This window comes from Pyrus communis, chromosome 13 (genome assembly GCF_041283825.1).
Source record: "Pyrus communis isolate YQ-2024b chromosome 13, ASM4128382v1, whole genome shotgun sequence".
NCBI classification, from domain to species: Eukaryota; Viridiplantae; Streptophyta; class Magnoliopsida; order Rosales; family Rosaceae; genus Pyrus; species Pyrus communis.
In genome coordinates this window covers 25,880,583-25,896,203 of record NC_142577.1, presented here as the reverse complement: position 1 = coordinate 25,896,203, position 15,621 = coordinate 25,880,583, and the positions used below count along the sequence as shown (strand labels likewise).

The 15,621-nt window shown below is 38.6% G+C and overlaps 2 protein-coding genes and 1 pseudogene across 2 annotated transcripts; 2 read left to right on the top strand and 1 right to left on the bottom strand.

Annotated features, from left to right (window-relative positions):
• Window positions 1-2,561: 2,561 nt before the first annotated feature.
• On the bottom strand, window positions 2,562-3,313 carry LOC137736289 (uncharacterized). The gene has a single exon (XM_068475582.2). The coding sequence runs from the start codon at window positions 3,170-3,172 to the stop codon at window positions 2,633-2,635; it is 540 nt and encodes a 179-aa protein (XP_068331683.2). The 5' UTR covers window positions 3,173-3,313; the 3' UTR covers window positions 2,562-2,632.
• A 5,069-nt stretch (window positions 3,314-8,382) lies between these two features.
• Window positions 8,383-9,258, top strand: LOC137736287 (glucan endo-1,3-beta-glucosidase-like; annotated as a pseudogene).
• Window positions 9,259-10,555: 1,297 nt separating this feature from the next.
• On the top strand, window positions 10,556-14,065 carry LOC137736909 (putative nucleoredoxin 1). Its single transcript, XM_068476224.2, has 4 exons — window positions 10,556-10,887; window positions 11,947-12,426; window positions 12,551-13,030; window positions 13,222-14,065. The coding sequence occupies exons 1-4, from the start codon at window positions 10,774-10,776 to the stop codon at window positions 13,885-13,887; spliced, it is 1,740 nt and encodes a 579-aa protein (XP_068332325.2). The 5' UTR covers window positions 10,556-10,773; the 3' UTR covers window positions 13,888-14,065.
• The last annotated feature ends 1,556 nt before the right edge of the window (window positions 14,066-15,621 follow it).

The following is a 15,621-nucleotide window of genomic DNA, read 5'->3' as shown; positions in this document are numbered from 1 at the left end:
TTTACACGCTTTTGGGATCTATGTATTAATCGACGATGCAATCATTGGCAGAATATTTAACTGTAATTGTACTTCATTAGACCCAGAAAAAACTGTCGTGTGAGCCTCCAAAACTTCCATATTTACGATGGTAAATGAAGGGAAAAAAAATCTTCCGTACTTTTGACATGTCTAAGGGAGCTGTTTAGATGTTCTTGGATGAAACCTTCGATTTTCCAAAATCAGCGATAATCTATCAGATTAAACTGTCTGATTTGTACCCCTTGTTAGCTGGATTAAACTGTCTCTCAATTTCTTTGCCTGAGTGTCTTTGTTTGGCTGTGGACGAACACAGTGCAATGCATGTGTAAGAAAAGTGGGCAAAATAAATTGTTCTTACTCGCTATCGATATGAGATGATTTCTTATGAAAGGTTCAAATACAAGATGAATCTTCTTTTATCGGAATCTTACCTCAACGTTGAGAATGTATAAAACAGTTCCATAGAGTGTCGTGACATTGGCATCAACAACTTGAAGTCCTAAGGAATCCATATTCTCCATCAACCTTGCAAACCCGCCTTGGTTCTGCTCAGCAAGCAGCTTAATCAAGCACTCTCTTTTGCCGATCTGGTTCGCTTCCATTTGCACCAAAGACACGTGGGTATTGGGAAAATAGCGGCTTCGTAGAGTGTTTCGAGTTGGGGAAGGCTAATGGGAGTGCGACCCGTGTACCGTCGATTACGGGAAGGGAAAGTGTACGTGAAGAGAGGTCGCCGACGGTCGAGAGAGTCGACAGGGAGTAGGTGGTTCTAATTACGTGGAATTATTTGGAGGAAGTTAACGTGGAATTATTTTTAATTGTTATGGGAGAAATAATATAATTTGGAATTGATTAAATTTTGTTTTACAATTAATTTATGTTGTAACATCCCACTTCGCTCAGGGAAGTGGATCCTTTATGCCTTATATATACAATTCTCATCTTTACCTAGCATGAGTCTTTTTGGAAGCTCACTAGCTTCGGGTTCCGTAGGAACTCTGAAGTTAAACGAGTTTGGGCTATAGCAATCCCAGGATGGGTGACCTCCTGGGAAGTTGCTTGTGAGTTCTTAAACAAAACCGTGAGAACGTGCTTAGAGTCAAGCCCAGGATGTGAATACAGATAGAACCGTGAGAACGTGGTTGAAGTCAAGCCCAGGATGTGAATAAAGATAATGTCTATCATGTAGTAGGAGTAGGGTGACCCCTGGGAAGTTGCTTATGAGTTCTTAAACAAAACCGTGAGAACGTGCTTGGAGTCAAGCCCAGGATATGAATAAAGATAGAACCGTGAGAACGTGGTTGGAGTCAAGCCCAGAGAACGTGGTTGGAGTCAAGCCCAGGATATGAATAAAGATAGAACCGTGAGAACGTGGTTGGAGTCAAGCCCAGGATGTGAATAAAGATAATGTCTATCTGTAGTAGGAGTGGACTCGCTTCAAAATCATGAATAATGAGCAATCAAGAATGAACAAGTGGTGTGAGTACCACATTTCGTGAATGTTTATATTGTCATCAAATAGAATGGTCGAGTTGATCGAATATTTTATACGAATGTATAGGACTATGTTTGATTCAAGAGTGATTAGTTGAAAACAAAATTTTTGATAAGCTCACTTTCGAGAATGCCTAAAAAAAAAATCATAAAAGCAAAAAAAATTTATTCAACACTATTTGATTTTTGAAGACAATTCCATTATTGAATGTGCCTCAATGTAGCGTTGAAATTAAAAAAAAAAAATGAAAATGAGGAATCGGTATGACACTAACTATTGGTACTAAGAAAAATCGCTACCTTGATAGTGACAAATCTTGAGGACAATCGGTAAAGGAGTAACGATCATATCATTTTCAATTTTATTTATTTATTTTCATTGAATTTTTTTTCTTCTTACATATCTACTGTGTAAGTTAGAAGTGAAGGCTCAGTTAGGTGCGATGATAAATTGAAAACTATGCATACCGCGGTTGGACATTTTCGGACAAAACTGGAGGAACTCTGCTTTTCCTCTTCTGAAATCAAGCAAATGCTGCCTTCTTTCTCCCATTTTGTTAGGGTGGACATCCGAAAATGGAGAAGGACTTACCTACAACCTACGCGATGCAACCGTGGCATTATGGATTAGTAACATGACGACGAGTGTTTTAAGTTTCTCAACTAACGTCGAATGATTGGTTTGAAACACAACTACCTTTCCGTCCTTGTTTCATACAAGTCCCCCTCTTTAGAATAAGCCCGATGTATTTTTTTAATACAATAGTTACGTGATGTTACTAATTCATGTACAAATCAGCGTCTTTCATTTTCATTTTCATGGGAGAACTTATTTTCTTTTTCTTCTATGTATAGAGTATCGATCATTGATCAAGGTTTTAGCCCTTTGTAATTGAAGATCATCCAATTCCATAATTTAGTACACTAGTAAAATTGCCACAAACCTTTTATCATTACCTATAATAATACTTGAAGTTCCAGAGTTGGAAACTAACTAAAAATAAAAGAAAAGAAAAAAAAAAAAAAAAAAAAAAAAGCCATAGAAGAACAGAGGAAACAGGAGGATTAATTTTGAAAGGAAAGCCAATCCAGCTACAACAAGTTACTAATCCGATCATCATTTCATCCGCTGGCTCGGATCTCCCATTCCAACATGATGCTCGCCGCCAGGATGCTGCTTCATTTCACCTTTCATGTGACGATTCATTTCACCATTTCCGTTATGGTGTGGTTTGTTGTGGTGATGATTCATGTATCCTCTGCCCTCTCCTCTGCTGCTGCTGTTCCCTTTCGGGTTTTTCCTATCGAATCCAAATTCGACGTCTGCTACTTTCGGGCCTGCTCGAAAGCTGGGAGCTCTCCCAAACTCCACGCGATGGTCTCCACCACCGCCACCTGCAGGGCCAGCTTCTTTCTTGGGACGAAAGTTATGTTGCGGTTGCTTATGGGGTTTTGAGCTGTTGTGGCGGCGATTGCAGAGCCTTCCGAGAAAGCAAGCGATGGCGGAGATGACGATTATAACGGCCAGCACGATGAAAACAGTCCCGAATGATCCATTTGAATGGTGGGAAGATGAAGGCTGTCCATTGACATCGTTAGGGTAAACAAGAACAGGGCCAACAGGCTGCTGCTGCTGCTGAGGCTGCAAGGAGGACATGATGATGGTCTGGATAGGATAGGACTGAATTGGAGTAAAACAGAGGATATGGGATTTAGGGGGTAATTAGTAGTAAGTCCTTGTAGATCTTTGTTCTTTGAGTGAAGACGAAGGGAGAGAATTGGGTTTACCCGTGGATCAAGCAAGAACATTAGTATGTGAATATTAATATTCACATTAACATTTATATGAGAGCATGGCAGCAACGTAGTTAGTTTTATGCGATTAAATAACGTTACTTAAACAATGGCATTCAAATTTCGACAAAAAAAGAACACTGGGATTCAAATGTTTGGTATTCGTGTTCAAGAAAGGAGGAAAATAACTTTCTTTAATAAAGAGACAAGTAAAGATATTCCTTGTTGATCTCTTTAATGTGGAAGAAGAAGCTGCAAGAGATTTGCTTTGTATGGAGAGAAAGCAAGATTTTGGAGCCTTTGGACAGTGGATTAGTGTTCTCAAAAGGCCCCCTTGAGAGAGAAAAAAGCAGCATTTATTTGCTAGGCGATTGCATAATTGTGCATATGATTGGAATCAATTGAGCACCTATCCATCTCAGCCTTTGATCTCGGAACATATGTAGATACATCTTTCCAAACTGTTAGTGCACTTATAATTTGTTTAATTTGTTCATCCAATAATACTGTTCTGTAGGTTCAAGTTAGAAATACAATAATACTAGAGACACCGGCTTGTTTGAAAAGATTTTTTTAACCAAAATGATTTTTGAGATTAGCATAACTCCTCACTTTGATTCTTAAGATTTAAAATCTGTAGAAGTGGTCCGTGAGATTGTCCACCGCCAATCGTTTTATTCATTCCATGAGAAATCTCTATTAAATTGAGGGTATTTTTGTCACACCAACCCCTCCCATTAAACTAGTGGTTTCTTCAATTTAACAAAGTTTTTCACACAATGACCAAAATGATTTGACGTAGGACAATCTCAATGACTACTTTTATTGATTTTAAATCTCAAGGACTAAGATAATAAATTATGACAATCTCAAGAATCATTTGGCTAAAAAGCTCGTATGAGAATTTCACATTATTGTGAGTAAATAAGCATCACAGTGAGATTAGACAAAAAGTAAACGTCAGTTAGTATAATAAAAGTGGTTTCTAGTAGACAAGTACTAGTCTTCAGAATTTAAAATAAGATGATGCTAATTACACATCTTTTTTTACATTTCACATTTTTTTATTAAATTTTGTCATTTGATCTACTTTAATTCATTCAATCCGACAAAAATTAGAATATGTGTATAAAAAATAAAAAAAAAAATGTATAAATAGCACTATCCTTTAAAATATCATCTATAGTTCCTCTTAGAAAATGGCGGGGTCAGTACTCACTATTTGATTGCCGTCTTTATCTCCTTTTTAATAAGGAACGATTCCGCTAGGTGGGTGGAGCTTGATTTTAGGTCAGTTTTTTATGATAAGAATAATGTCACATCATAAACGGATTAATCCCTACCTCAATCCTTCCCTTAAGCCTAGCACGCAGAGGGCTCCGCCATCCTCAATGTTTAGTGGGACTGGACTTAGCAGTGACATGCATTTTGTTTGTTTGTTTGTTGGCCATCTTTTACCTGTCCACAGTCCATACGGGTAGTGCTGGTGGGACAGGAATGTCTTTACCTCTAACACTTCCTAACTTCTAACAACCATAGCGCCCTGTTGTGTTTTGAATGTCAAAAAATCAGCTCAAATGTGTCGCTCTCTAGTCAATGCTATGGGTGTTGGCTGGTCAAAAAGTGTGTTTAATATTTATGAGTTTGTCCAAACAATCAAGCACATAATTACGTGACTAATCGAGTCATTCTTTATGAGAGTGTCTATTTAACGATGTTAAGTCAGTTGCCTTATCAGAAATTTTTACTCTTTTTAGTAGTGAAGCCGACAAAATCATGACCAAATCTATTAAAATGATCACAAAATTGAACATGATCTTGAACTAGAAAACCCGAAACGAAAGCACAAACTACTTTAAACCAAAATCAAAACAACATAATTAACCAAAACAAATCATAGCTTGTACTTCTAGCTGTGGCTCTCTTCACAGTCACCCCAATTTAAAATACATTTCATCAAGTACTTAAATACTAATTCAACGTATCAGCTTCATTGAGCTCAATTCTTCAAATTAACTAAAATGTCAAAGAAATTTGATCATAATCATGTCCTCCTCTCCCAATTTTCACTCATCCTTCTCTATCTTCTCTCACACTCATTTGGTAATAAAATTCCTATCCATTCACTGTAGTATATTACCTTTGTTGATACAAGCAATATTCGGGGAGGTAAGAAACGAATTGGGACATCAAGTATAAAGAAAAAAATACTTTTAACAAACTGAGTTGCAAATATTAGTCTAATTTTGACGTTAATATTGATGAATTTTAAAGCTTAACACGTAGACAACACAAACATGGAGCGCATGTGGCCGTTTGGCTTGACACGTAGGACAACCTGCTTTGATACTATGAAGAAGTTGAGATTTCACCATAAAACCAATTGGCAATATGGAGAGTAGTCTATCCTCTTATAAGCTTATGCAAAATCCCTCATTCCATTAACCTATTGGGATATCAAGTGTAAAGAAAAAATACTCTTAACAAACTGAGCTGCAAACATCAATCTAATATTGACGCTAATATAGGCAAATTTTCAAGCCTAACAAATGGATAACACAAACATGGAGCTCGTGTGGCCGTTTGGCCGCCGAACACGTGGACAACACAAACATGGAGCGTGTGTGGCCGTTCGGCTTCATAATAACCTACTCTAATACCATGAAGAAGTTATAAGCCTATGCAAAATTCTTTCTTCCATCAATGTGAGACTCATTCTCAACAGCTTTATGCATGGCAAGGAATGCACTAAATAACTAAATTAAGTTTCAATAAACTGATTTTGTAATTACAATTGTAGGTTCAGCAGCAGCAGAACTAATTGGAATCTGCTACGGACCAGTAGCTAACAATTGTTGTGCCTTGGCCCGTTCGTTAGTGCGGAACCGAGATTCAGATTACAACCTCACCAAAATCACACAGTTGAACAAAATAAAATACAAGAAATAAAGACACTGAGAAATTTACGAGGTTCGGCAAAAAAATGCCTACGTCCTCGGAGAGATATTGCTCTTCACTATGAGAAAAACAGTACAAGTTACACATGAGTTAAATCGACATAACCCAATCCCATATCCCTTGTACACCCACTCACAGAATTTTCCCAAGAGCCTCACTCTACCCCAAGAGTTCTTTCACTAGAGACCTTTCACTCTAGCTCTCTTGATTTCTCTCACCCGTGCCCATGGTAGAGCCAAATTCTCACACCATCTCTTTGGATGCTTTTCTCTCCATCTCTCACTTCTAACCATAAGGCATAACAAATGCCTTAATATAGAATGATCAACATTTCCCATGGGAGAGCCGAATGCTCTCCCCTTGGATGCTTCCTTTTTCTTTCTCATCATGATGCTTCCTCATCATGATGTTATTTCTTGCTTTCTGCTAAAACCACCCCGTGGCTTTCATGGACCAAATAAACAAAACAACTTAACCTTTTTTCCTCCCCAAAACAAGGAAAGGTGTTGTCCACCTTTGCTTTGTTTATTCTAAAGTATATGGCCACTTGGCCACATAATCCAACAATCTCCACCTTGGCCAAGTTCCAAAATCCATTGGCCTTACGTACCAGCATGCACACTCTGAATCAACCTCGTTGGTCCTGTTCCGATTCAGTTACTGCCAATGCATGTGCAGCTGCTGCAAGCTAAAAATCACCATTTAGCTTCAGACAGGATCTCAACACATCCTCGTCTCCTCCAGCAGGTTTTCCTCCTCTTCATTGTCTGCAAACTGGAAACTCGTCAGCGCGCCTATTTCCAGCAACAACCTATCGAGCCAGACAAAATTCCCACACTTTCTCCTACCTCAGGACCTTCTCATCACCTGTGAATCTCATAGCTCCACCTGCTGCAAAACCCCTGCAACACTTGAGACTAAACATCACCAGGAGAAGTGTTGCTTCGAGTACCTAGAGGGCATACTCAAAGTCTTCCACCACAAACTTGCTAACCCGGCCTTGCACCCGTAGCACTGTGGACCCTTGCCTCCGGAACCGGATCCGAACCTGCTGTCTCTCTCAGATCCTCTTTCCAATTTTCTTCCACGATTTCAACCTTGAATAGCTTAAGCAGTCTTGTGCCCACCATCATCCTCGGTCTCTTGTGTGTATCATTCCACACCAAAGAAGCTTGCACCTGCTCCAAACTTACTGTTTATTTCCTTGCAGTAAAGTTTCACAAGGTTCTCGTACAAATCTGAAAGTGAGGTAAGAAGAAAGAGGCCTTTGTCTTCTTCCTCAACATCAACTTTCGCAGTTGATCCAAGCATCCCTAAACACGGCTTCCATTTCTTCAGGCTTCCATTACTCTCCTTTACCAAGAGCAAAACCGCCTCTCCCTTTAAACTGCTCAACTGAAAATTCCATGGTGAACAACAAATCTGGACCTCCCACGAACCAAAGCCCCCAACGATGCTCTGATACCAATTGTTGTGCCTTGGCCCGTTCGTTAGTGCGGAACTGAGATTCAGATTACAACCTCACCAAAATCACACACAGTTGAACAAAATAAAATACAAGAAATAAAGACACCGAGAAATTTACGAGGTTCGGCAAAAAACTGCCTACGTCCTCGGAGAGATATTGCTCTTCACTATGAGAAAAACAGTACAAGTTACACATGAGTTAAATCGACATAACCCAATCCCATATCCCTTGTACACCCACTCACAGAATTTTCCCAAGAGCCTCACTCTACCCCAAGAGTTCTTTCACTAGAGACCTTTCACTCTAGCTCTCTTGATTTCTCTCACCCGTGCCCATGGTAGAGCCAAATGCTCATACCATCTCTTTGGATGCTTTTCTCTCCATCTCTCACTTCTAACCATAAGGCATAACAAATGCCTTAATATAGAATGATCAACATTTCCCATGGGAGAGCCGAATGCTCTCCCCTTGGATGCTTCCTTTTTCTTTCTCATCATGATGCTTCCTCATCATGATGTTATTTCTTGCTTTCTGCTAAAACCACCCCGTGGCTTTCATGGACCAAATAAACAAAACAACTTAACCTTTTTTCCTCCCCAAAACAAGGAAAGGTGTTGTCCACCTTTGCTTTGTTTATTCTAAAGTATATGGCCACTTGGCCACATAATCCAACAACAATCTCCCGCCACGGTTCCTCCACCGTCCTCGAAATCCTCCAAGACAACGGCATCTCATCCGTCCGCCTTTTCAACACCGACCCCGCCACGTACACTCAGCACCTTCTCCGGCACCCCAACAATCCACCTCACCATCGGTGTCACCAACGAACTCCTCCCCACCCTCGCCGCCACCCTTTACTGGCTCCAATCCAACCTACTCGCACACATCCCCGCAAACCAAATCCGTTACATCGCCGTCGGCAACGAGGTTTTCCTCAAAGACCCTTACTACACTCCCCACGTCCTTCCCGCCATTCTCAAACTTCACCAAGCCCTCCAAACCCTAGGCCTTGACATTTCCATCAAGCTCTCTTCCCCACTAAGCGCCTCCCGTTCTCTCCACCTCATACTCTCCCTCCTTAGCCTCCTTCGACCCCTCCGTCCAACCCTCTCTACTCCCCCTCCTCAGCTTCCTCTGCGACACGAACTCCCCCTTCATGGTCAACTCCTACCCCTACTTCAGCTACCTAAGCAGCATAAACTACGTCTGTCTCGACTACGCGTTGTTTGGAGCCACCAGTGAGGTGGTTAGCGACGGCGAGTTGGTGTATAGTAATCTTTTCAACGCTGAGTTTGGATGCGTTTGTGAGTGTGATGGAGAGGGAGGGAGTTGTTGGCGTCCCGTGGTGGTTTCAGAGAAGGGGAGGCCGCGAGCGCGGAGAATGCGAGGGCGTATAATGCGGAGGTGGTGAGACAAATACCAATAAACCATATACACACGGGTACAAGTTGGATTGAAGCGTGCCAGATTGGGCTGTTGTTAACAATCAAAACAGGCCACAGCCCATACGGTCAATGGAGTCAATGTTTCATGCACTTTGTCATTTTCCAATGTTCACACTTGGAAACTTAAAGATGAAGATTCAGTTTGAAATTCTACCTTAAATAAACGAAATAATAACCTAACGAATATTATTTCTGTTATTTAAACTTTATATTGAGAAGAGAGATCCCAAAGAAAAGTATAATGCAAAGAATATTTAAAAATGCTACTTGGATGTCTTCCGTTTTAATATATTGCATATTGACTTCATACTCCTCTTCCTCTTTTTAATAAGATTAGTGTATAATATCACTTACACTAAAACAAAAGTTTATTTGAGGTTGAGAGGCCTCATAACCAACATGTTCAACTGTATGCGTCTCAAGGCTAGCCTCGAGACGTATTTGAACCCCCTGTTAGAGCTACAGAGATAAGAAGTGAGAGGACACTTATACTAACAACTTAATTTAATTATTCCATCTTTAAATAATAAAATAAAAGCATAAATCAGCCATCTCCCGAGCTAGGAACCCATGCAATACTACTTACACATACTTAGAGCTGGCACCGATATGCCTAATGTGCCTTATGGGGCCATCCTTTGCATTCATGTTCAAATTTTCCACTCTTGTTACTCATATTCAAATTACTCGCTTTGTAGTTTTAAGTGAGCTTAATGGGTAATATTTTCATTTTATTTTGTTAAGAAGAAAATGGAACAAAGGCATATTGAAATTGTTTTGAGATTTAATTGGGTGACGCTGACCGCGTGACGCATACGTGCATATGCATCCAACGCACCTTCTAAACGGGAGAGATTTTTTAATGTGACATGGTATACAACGTGTCCTTATGTAAATGATAGGATATATGCGTTAAAAGATTAATAACTTAAAAATTAAATTTTTTCACCACTTACATAAAAATATGTGATGAATTATCCGTATTTTCATCATAATTAAAAATTTCTCTCTACAAGAAACTTTTCTCAAAAAGATCCTCTTATCTTTCTTTCTCTCAGTCTTCAAGAAAATTCTAGACTCCCCACACTCAATTTTTTTTTTCAATGTGTTTCAAATTCGACCCGATAGATCAAGCGTTGTAATACAATTAACTTAATACATCAAAAAAATTCCAATTCGTTAAAGTTTATTTGGATGTACTTTTAAAATGGTTAAAAACACTTTTAGAGAAAATGTTTTTTTAGTTCCAAAAGCACTTAAAATATTTTTTACAAGAAGCACATAACTGGTGCTTCTTTTAGAAAGTACTTTAAGTATTTTTTCAAAATTTATATTTTTATTAAGAATTAATTTCAAAAACATTTTTATCAAAAACACTTCACATCCAAACAACCACTTGCATAATAACACCAGTATCCAGCGTTTCCGACACGCAGTAAAATTCCTCCCACGCCCAACGACACAAAAATTGGTGCAATATAAATGGAGCCCCTGAGTTCACACTGTCCTCACCTTCACATATCACACAACCTCCGGCGAATTTGAAGTTCGGAATATCCCAGCCTCGTATAAGAACATTTCGAAAGATCAAAAATGTCAGACGGTGAAGTTAAAGCTGCCGATGTGGTCAACGCCGAACCCCACGACGTTGTCTCGCTTCTTTCTTCTGCGAAGAGGGACTTTCTTGTCCGTAACAATGGTGATCAGGTAAAATTTCAGCTCTTTTTTCTGATTCTCTTCGATTTTTTAGTTAATTTCTTATCGGTAAAAAATCTTGGGTAAATTTTTTCAGTGTTAGTGAAATAGATTCAGTCTGGGGTCGTTGAATTGGTATGTTAAAAACAGTGTTTAAAATTATCGATACATAAATTTTTGGAAATATTGATGATATATCGATATTGATATCAAAATCGGTTGTTTTGGAGAGAAATGATGAAAATTTTCAATGAGGTGGGTATAAACTCATTCAGATTTAGTCGAAATTAGAGAAAAAAATTTCAAAAGATCGAAATCTTCAATGGGTTCCGGAAAAATTTCTTTAGTGAATCGTTTCATTGATTTTTCTATATCTAGCCGATATCGGGTGAGGTTTGCATTTTACCCTCATTTCCATATCGATACTTTGATTTTTCGGTTATTTGGATGAAAATATCGACAATTTTGTGGATATTTTAAACACTCTGTTGAAGTAGTTTAACAATTGGGGTTTTTTTTTATCACTCTTGTAGATGTATTTGAAATTAATAAATAAATAGAGGTTCAATTTGTTTGAGTGGCAAAAGAAAAAAGCAAATTTCTGTACTTTTTGGTGAAAAAAGTAAATTAAAGATATTGCTCTGTTTGCAAGGTTTTGGACTTTGTTAGGTTGAATTTATATCTGGTTTTACTGAACTCAGCATTTTGTTTGTGCAAATTGAAGTTATGGTAAACATTAAGTTCCTCCAACCGGCCGGTTATTTGATACTTATGGATTAAGAAACGATCTTCAATTTATTAATTTGTGCATAGATGATATTTAAATGAGAGGATATGAAAACGAACGGTTTAGATTATGATCCGACTGTTGTCCTTGAACTGTAATTTATTTGCATACATGTACATGTATTAACTTGAGTAGTGGTTGATTTAGAAAGACTTGTTTGAAAGGTTTAAGAAAATTTGGAAAAGAAAAGTTATTATTCAGATGTAGAGGGCTCAGGGTTGATGGTAATATTGGTAGTGGGATAATGTACGAGAGGAATCATACGTCAAATTCTGGATTTTCAGATTAAGGTTGAGAGCTTGAAAGGGAAAAAGCTTGGGCTGTATTTTTCTGCATCATGGTGCAGTCCATGCCAACAATTCACCCCAGCTTTAGTCGAGGCCTACAATGAGATCTCTCCAAATGGTGATTTTGAGATTATATTTATCTCGGCTGATGAAGATGATGAGTCATTCAATGGGTACTTCTCCAAGATGCCATGGCTTGCAATTCCGTTCTCTGATTCAGACGCACGTGATCGCGTGGATGGATTGTTCAAAGTTAGTGGGATACCCCATCTTGTGATCCTTGGCGAAGATGGGAAAGTTTTGAGTGACGATGGAGTTGAGATTCTTCTGGAGTACGGAGTTGATTCCTACCCTTTTACACAGGAAAAGATAAAAGAACTAAAAGATCAAGAAGAAGCTGCCAGAAGGGAACAGTCCCTGAAAAAAATCTTGGTCTCCCGCTCACGCGACTTTGTAATTTCAAATAACGGAGAGAAGGTAAGTTTCGTTGCCACTTCTTGTTTATGATACTGACTTATAGTCTCGTATTCTATGAATTTGCTGTGAAATGCAACTCGGCTGCACAATCTGACTTTTGTTATTAATTTGTGCATAAATCAAGGTGCCTGTCTCTGAACTAGAAGGGAAGATAGTGGGTCTCTATTTCTCATTGTCTTCATACAGTCAATGTGCAGAATTTACTCCAAAACTTGTGGAGGTCTATGAGAAGCTGAAAGGAAATGGAGAGAACTTCGAGATTGTGTTGCTGCCACTTGATGATAATGAAAAATCATTCAACAAATATTTTGAGAAAATGCCTTGGTTTTCTTTACCCATTGGGGACAAAAATGTTGAGAAGTTGGCTCGGTACTTTGAGCTGTCAACCTTACCCACTTTGGTTATTATTGGGGCAGATGGTAAAACACTTAGTAAGAACGTTGCTGATGCCATTGACGAGCATGAGAGTCTGGCATACCCCTTCACGCCAGAGAAGTTTGCAGAGCTCGATGAGATAGAGAAGGCAAAGGAGAAAGCTCAAACCCTGGAGTCACTTTTCATTTCCGGGGATCGAAATTTTGTCATTGGAAAAGATGAAACTGAGGTAAGATATCGGTGTCCACCTTTTACGGTTTATACAGTGATATTCTTTTGTGTGATGTGGGACGAAAGCCCACAGATCACTTCTTTCAGGGCATGTAACTTGTATTGTGCGGGTGCATTTGTGTTTTTTTTTTTTTTTTTTTTTTTTTCGTGTGTGGTAGTAAGTAAATAAAGTATTATTTCTGCATTCAGGTTCCTGTGACAGATCTAGTGGGGAAGAACATCCTCCTTTATTTCTCAGCTCACTGGTGCCCTCCTTGCCGTGCCTTTCTGCCAAAACTTGTTGAAGCCTACAACGAGATTAAGGCAAAGGACGATGCATTTGAAATCATTTTCATCTCTAGTGACCGGGATCAGACCTCTTTCGATGACTTCTTTGCTAAAATGCCATGGCTTGCTCTTCCCTTTGGCGATGAAAGAAAAGTGCCGTTGAGTCGCAGATTCAAGGTCCAGGGCATCCCCATGCTCGTCGCCATTGGTCCTAATGGCAAAACCGTCACAAAAGAAGCAAGAAATCTTGTCATGCTTAATGGGGCGAATGCTTATCCTTTCACCGAAGAGCGACTGAAGGAGATGGAAGTGGAATATGAGGAGATGGCAAAAGGGTGGCCCGAGAGGTTGAAGAATGCACTCCATGAGAGGCACGAGCTTGTCCTCACGCGACATACAGGATTTACGTGTTATAAGTGCGATAAATCGGGACTGGTGTGGTCATTCTGTTGTAAGGAGTGTAATTTCAATCTCCACCCAAAGTGCGCGTTGGAGGTAGATAAAGAGACCGAAAATGATGCCAAGCAGGAAGAAGAGGAATCCAAAGAAGGAGGGGTTTGTGACGGTGATGTTTGTACAAAGGCTTGAGAAGTATGTCTGTGTCGTCGTGTGTGTGATTTAAGGCTGGAAACTGCATTTAGAGTATCATGAGAAGCTGAGAAATGTGTTTTTTTAGGTTAAACAAGTGACTTGTTATGATTGTGTCCTAAACTCTTACGTATTGCGTTTCAGATGATGCAATATTATAATTATTACTTAACTGAAATTATTTAATCTTTGAATTCAAGTTTAGAGTTAGAGATGAATATTCATCAAACTAAGAACTCTTAATGAACTCGTTTTTTGTTTTTAGTTTTAGTTTGGTTTTTTAGCCAAAATGATTTCGAAATTGTCATAAGTCCTCATTTTGGCCCTTGAGATTTAAAACTGATATAATTGGTCATTGAGTTTGTTTACCGTTAATTATTTTGGTCATTTTGCGAAATTTTTTTGTTAAATTAAAGAAAATGACAAAATACTTCGAATTTTGTCAAATCATTTGGGCTCGTTGATTGTTAAATTGAGGGTATTTTTGTCATTTTGATCATTATTTAACAGAATGCAAAATGATTGACGGTGAACAAACTCAGGACAACTTTTATCGATTTCAAATCTCAGGGACTAAAGTGACGATTTATGTCAATTTCAGGGATTACTTTGACTAGGATACCTTTTAGTTTTTTATGAGAGAAATGAGGAATGAAGGTGGTTATAAAAATATTGTGGAAGATATGTGTTTAGAGTAACGCATGATGAAAACTAAAACTGAATATAATTTTTTGCTTTCATTTCTCCCCTTCTTCATCCACCCATCTTCTTTGCCCTTCTCTACTCCTCACGTGTTCAATTTCTAATTTTCTACTAAAATTAAAAACGAAATAATGTTCAAATAAATTTACATCTATATATGTCCCCTCTTTCTAATAATTGCCAATAGTTTTTTAACTTTAATTGAATTGGAGTTTTGATCATTCAACTAAAAATTCGTATCTACTAATTCATTAACTCATCAAAAAGTGCAACTATAATTTTTGTTCGTCAACTCCATTAGAACCTTAATGAGTCATGATGACATGGCCATTGCTATAATTGGGTTAAAGTTGATGGACCATTTCTCTAATGGGGTTAATGCTAGGGGATCATTGCTCCAATTGAGTTAAAGTTGAAGGATCATTGCTACAATTCTCTTATTTTGATTTTTTCATATTTGCCCATTGATTCAGCTTGCGTGACATGACTCATTTTAACGAGAGTTCTGATGGAGTTGACGAAAAGGATCATAGCTACACGTTTTGATGAGTTAAAAGACCAATATTCCAATTATATTAAAATTGATGAACCATTGCTGTAATTTTCTCGATAAAGAGGGACAACCACACATGGCTTGAATTAATAATAATTTGCACATTGCCAATGAGTGTTTATAATGGTAAGGGTTCCTTTCCGGATTTATTCTACCAAATTCATCTTATCAATCAATCCGGACTCTTGAAATTTGATCTAACGGTTAAAGTTATTATAACTTTTAAAGAGACCCCATGTTTTTAACCGTTAAATCAAATTTTGAAAGCTCGGATTGATTGAAGAGGTAAATTTGATGAAAGAGATCCAGAGAAAATATTTTCCGTTTATAATAGGAAGCTGGGCTTGAGCGTGGCCCGCATGGCCTGCGCTTCTTGCAGTCTTGTTTGTTTGTATGTCGTGCGCAGTGGCTCAGCCTGAACAGGCGCAGCTTACAATTTCCAATCACCTTAAATTCCACAGGGAACACCGGATAAGGAC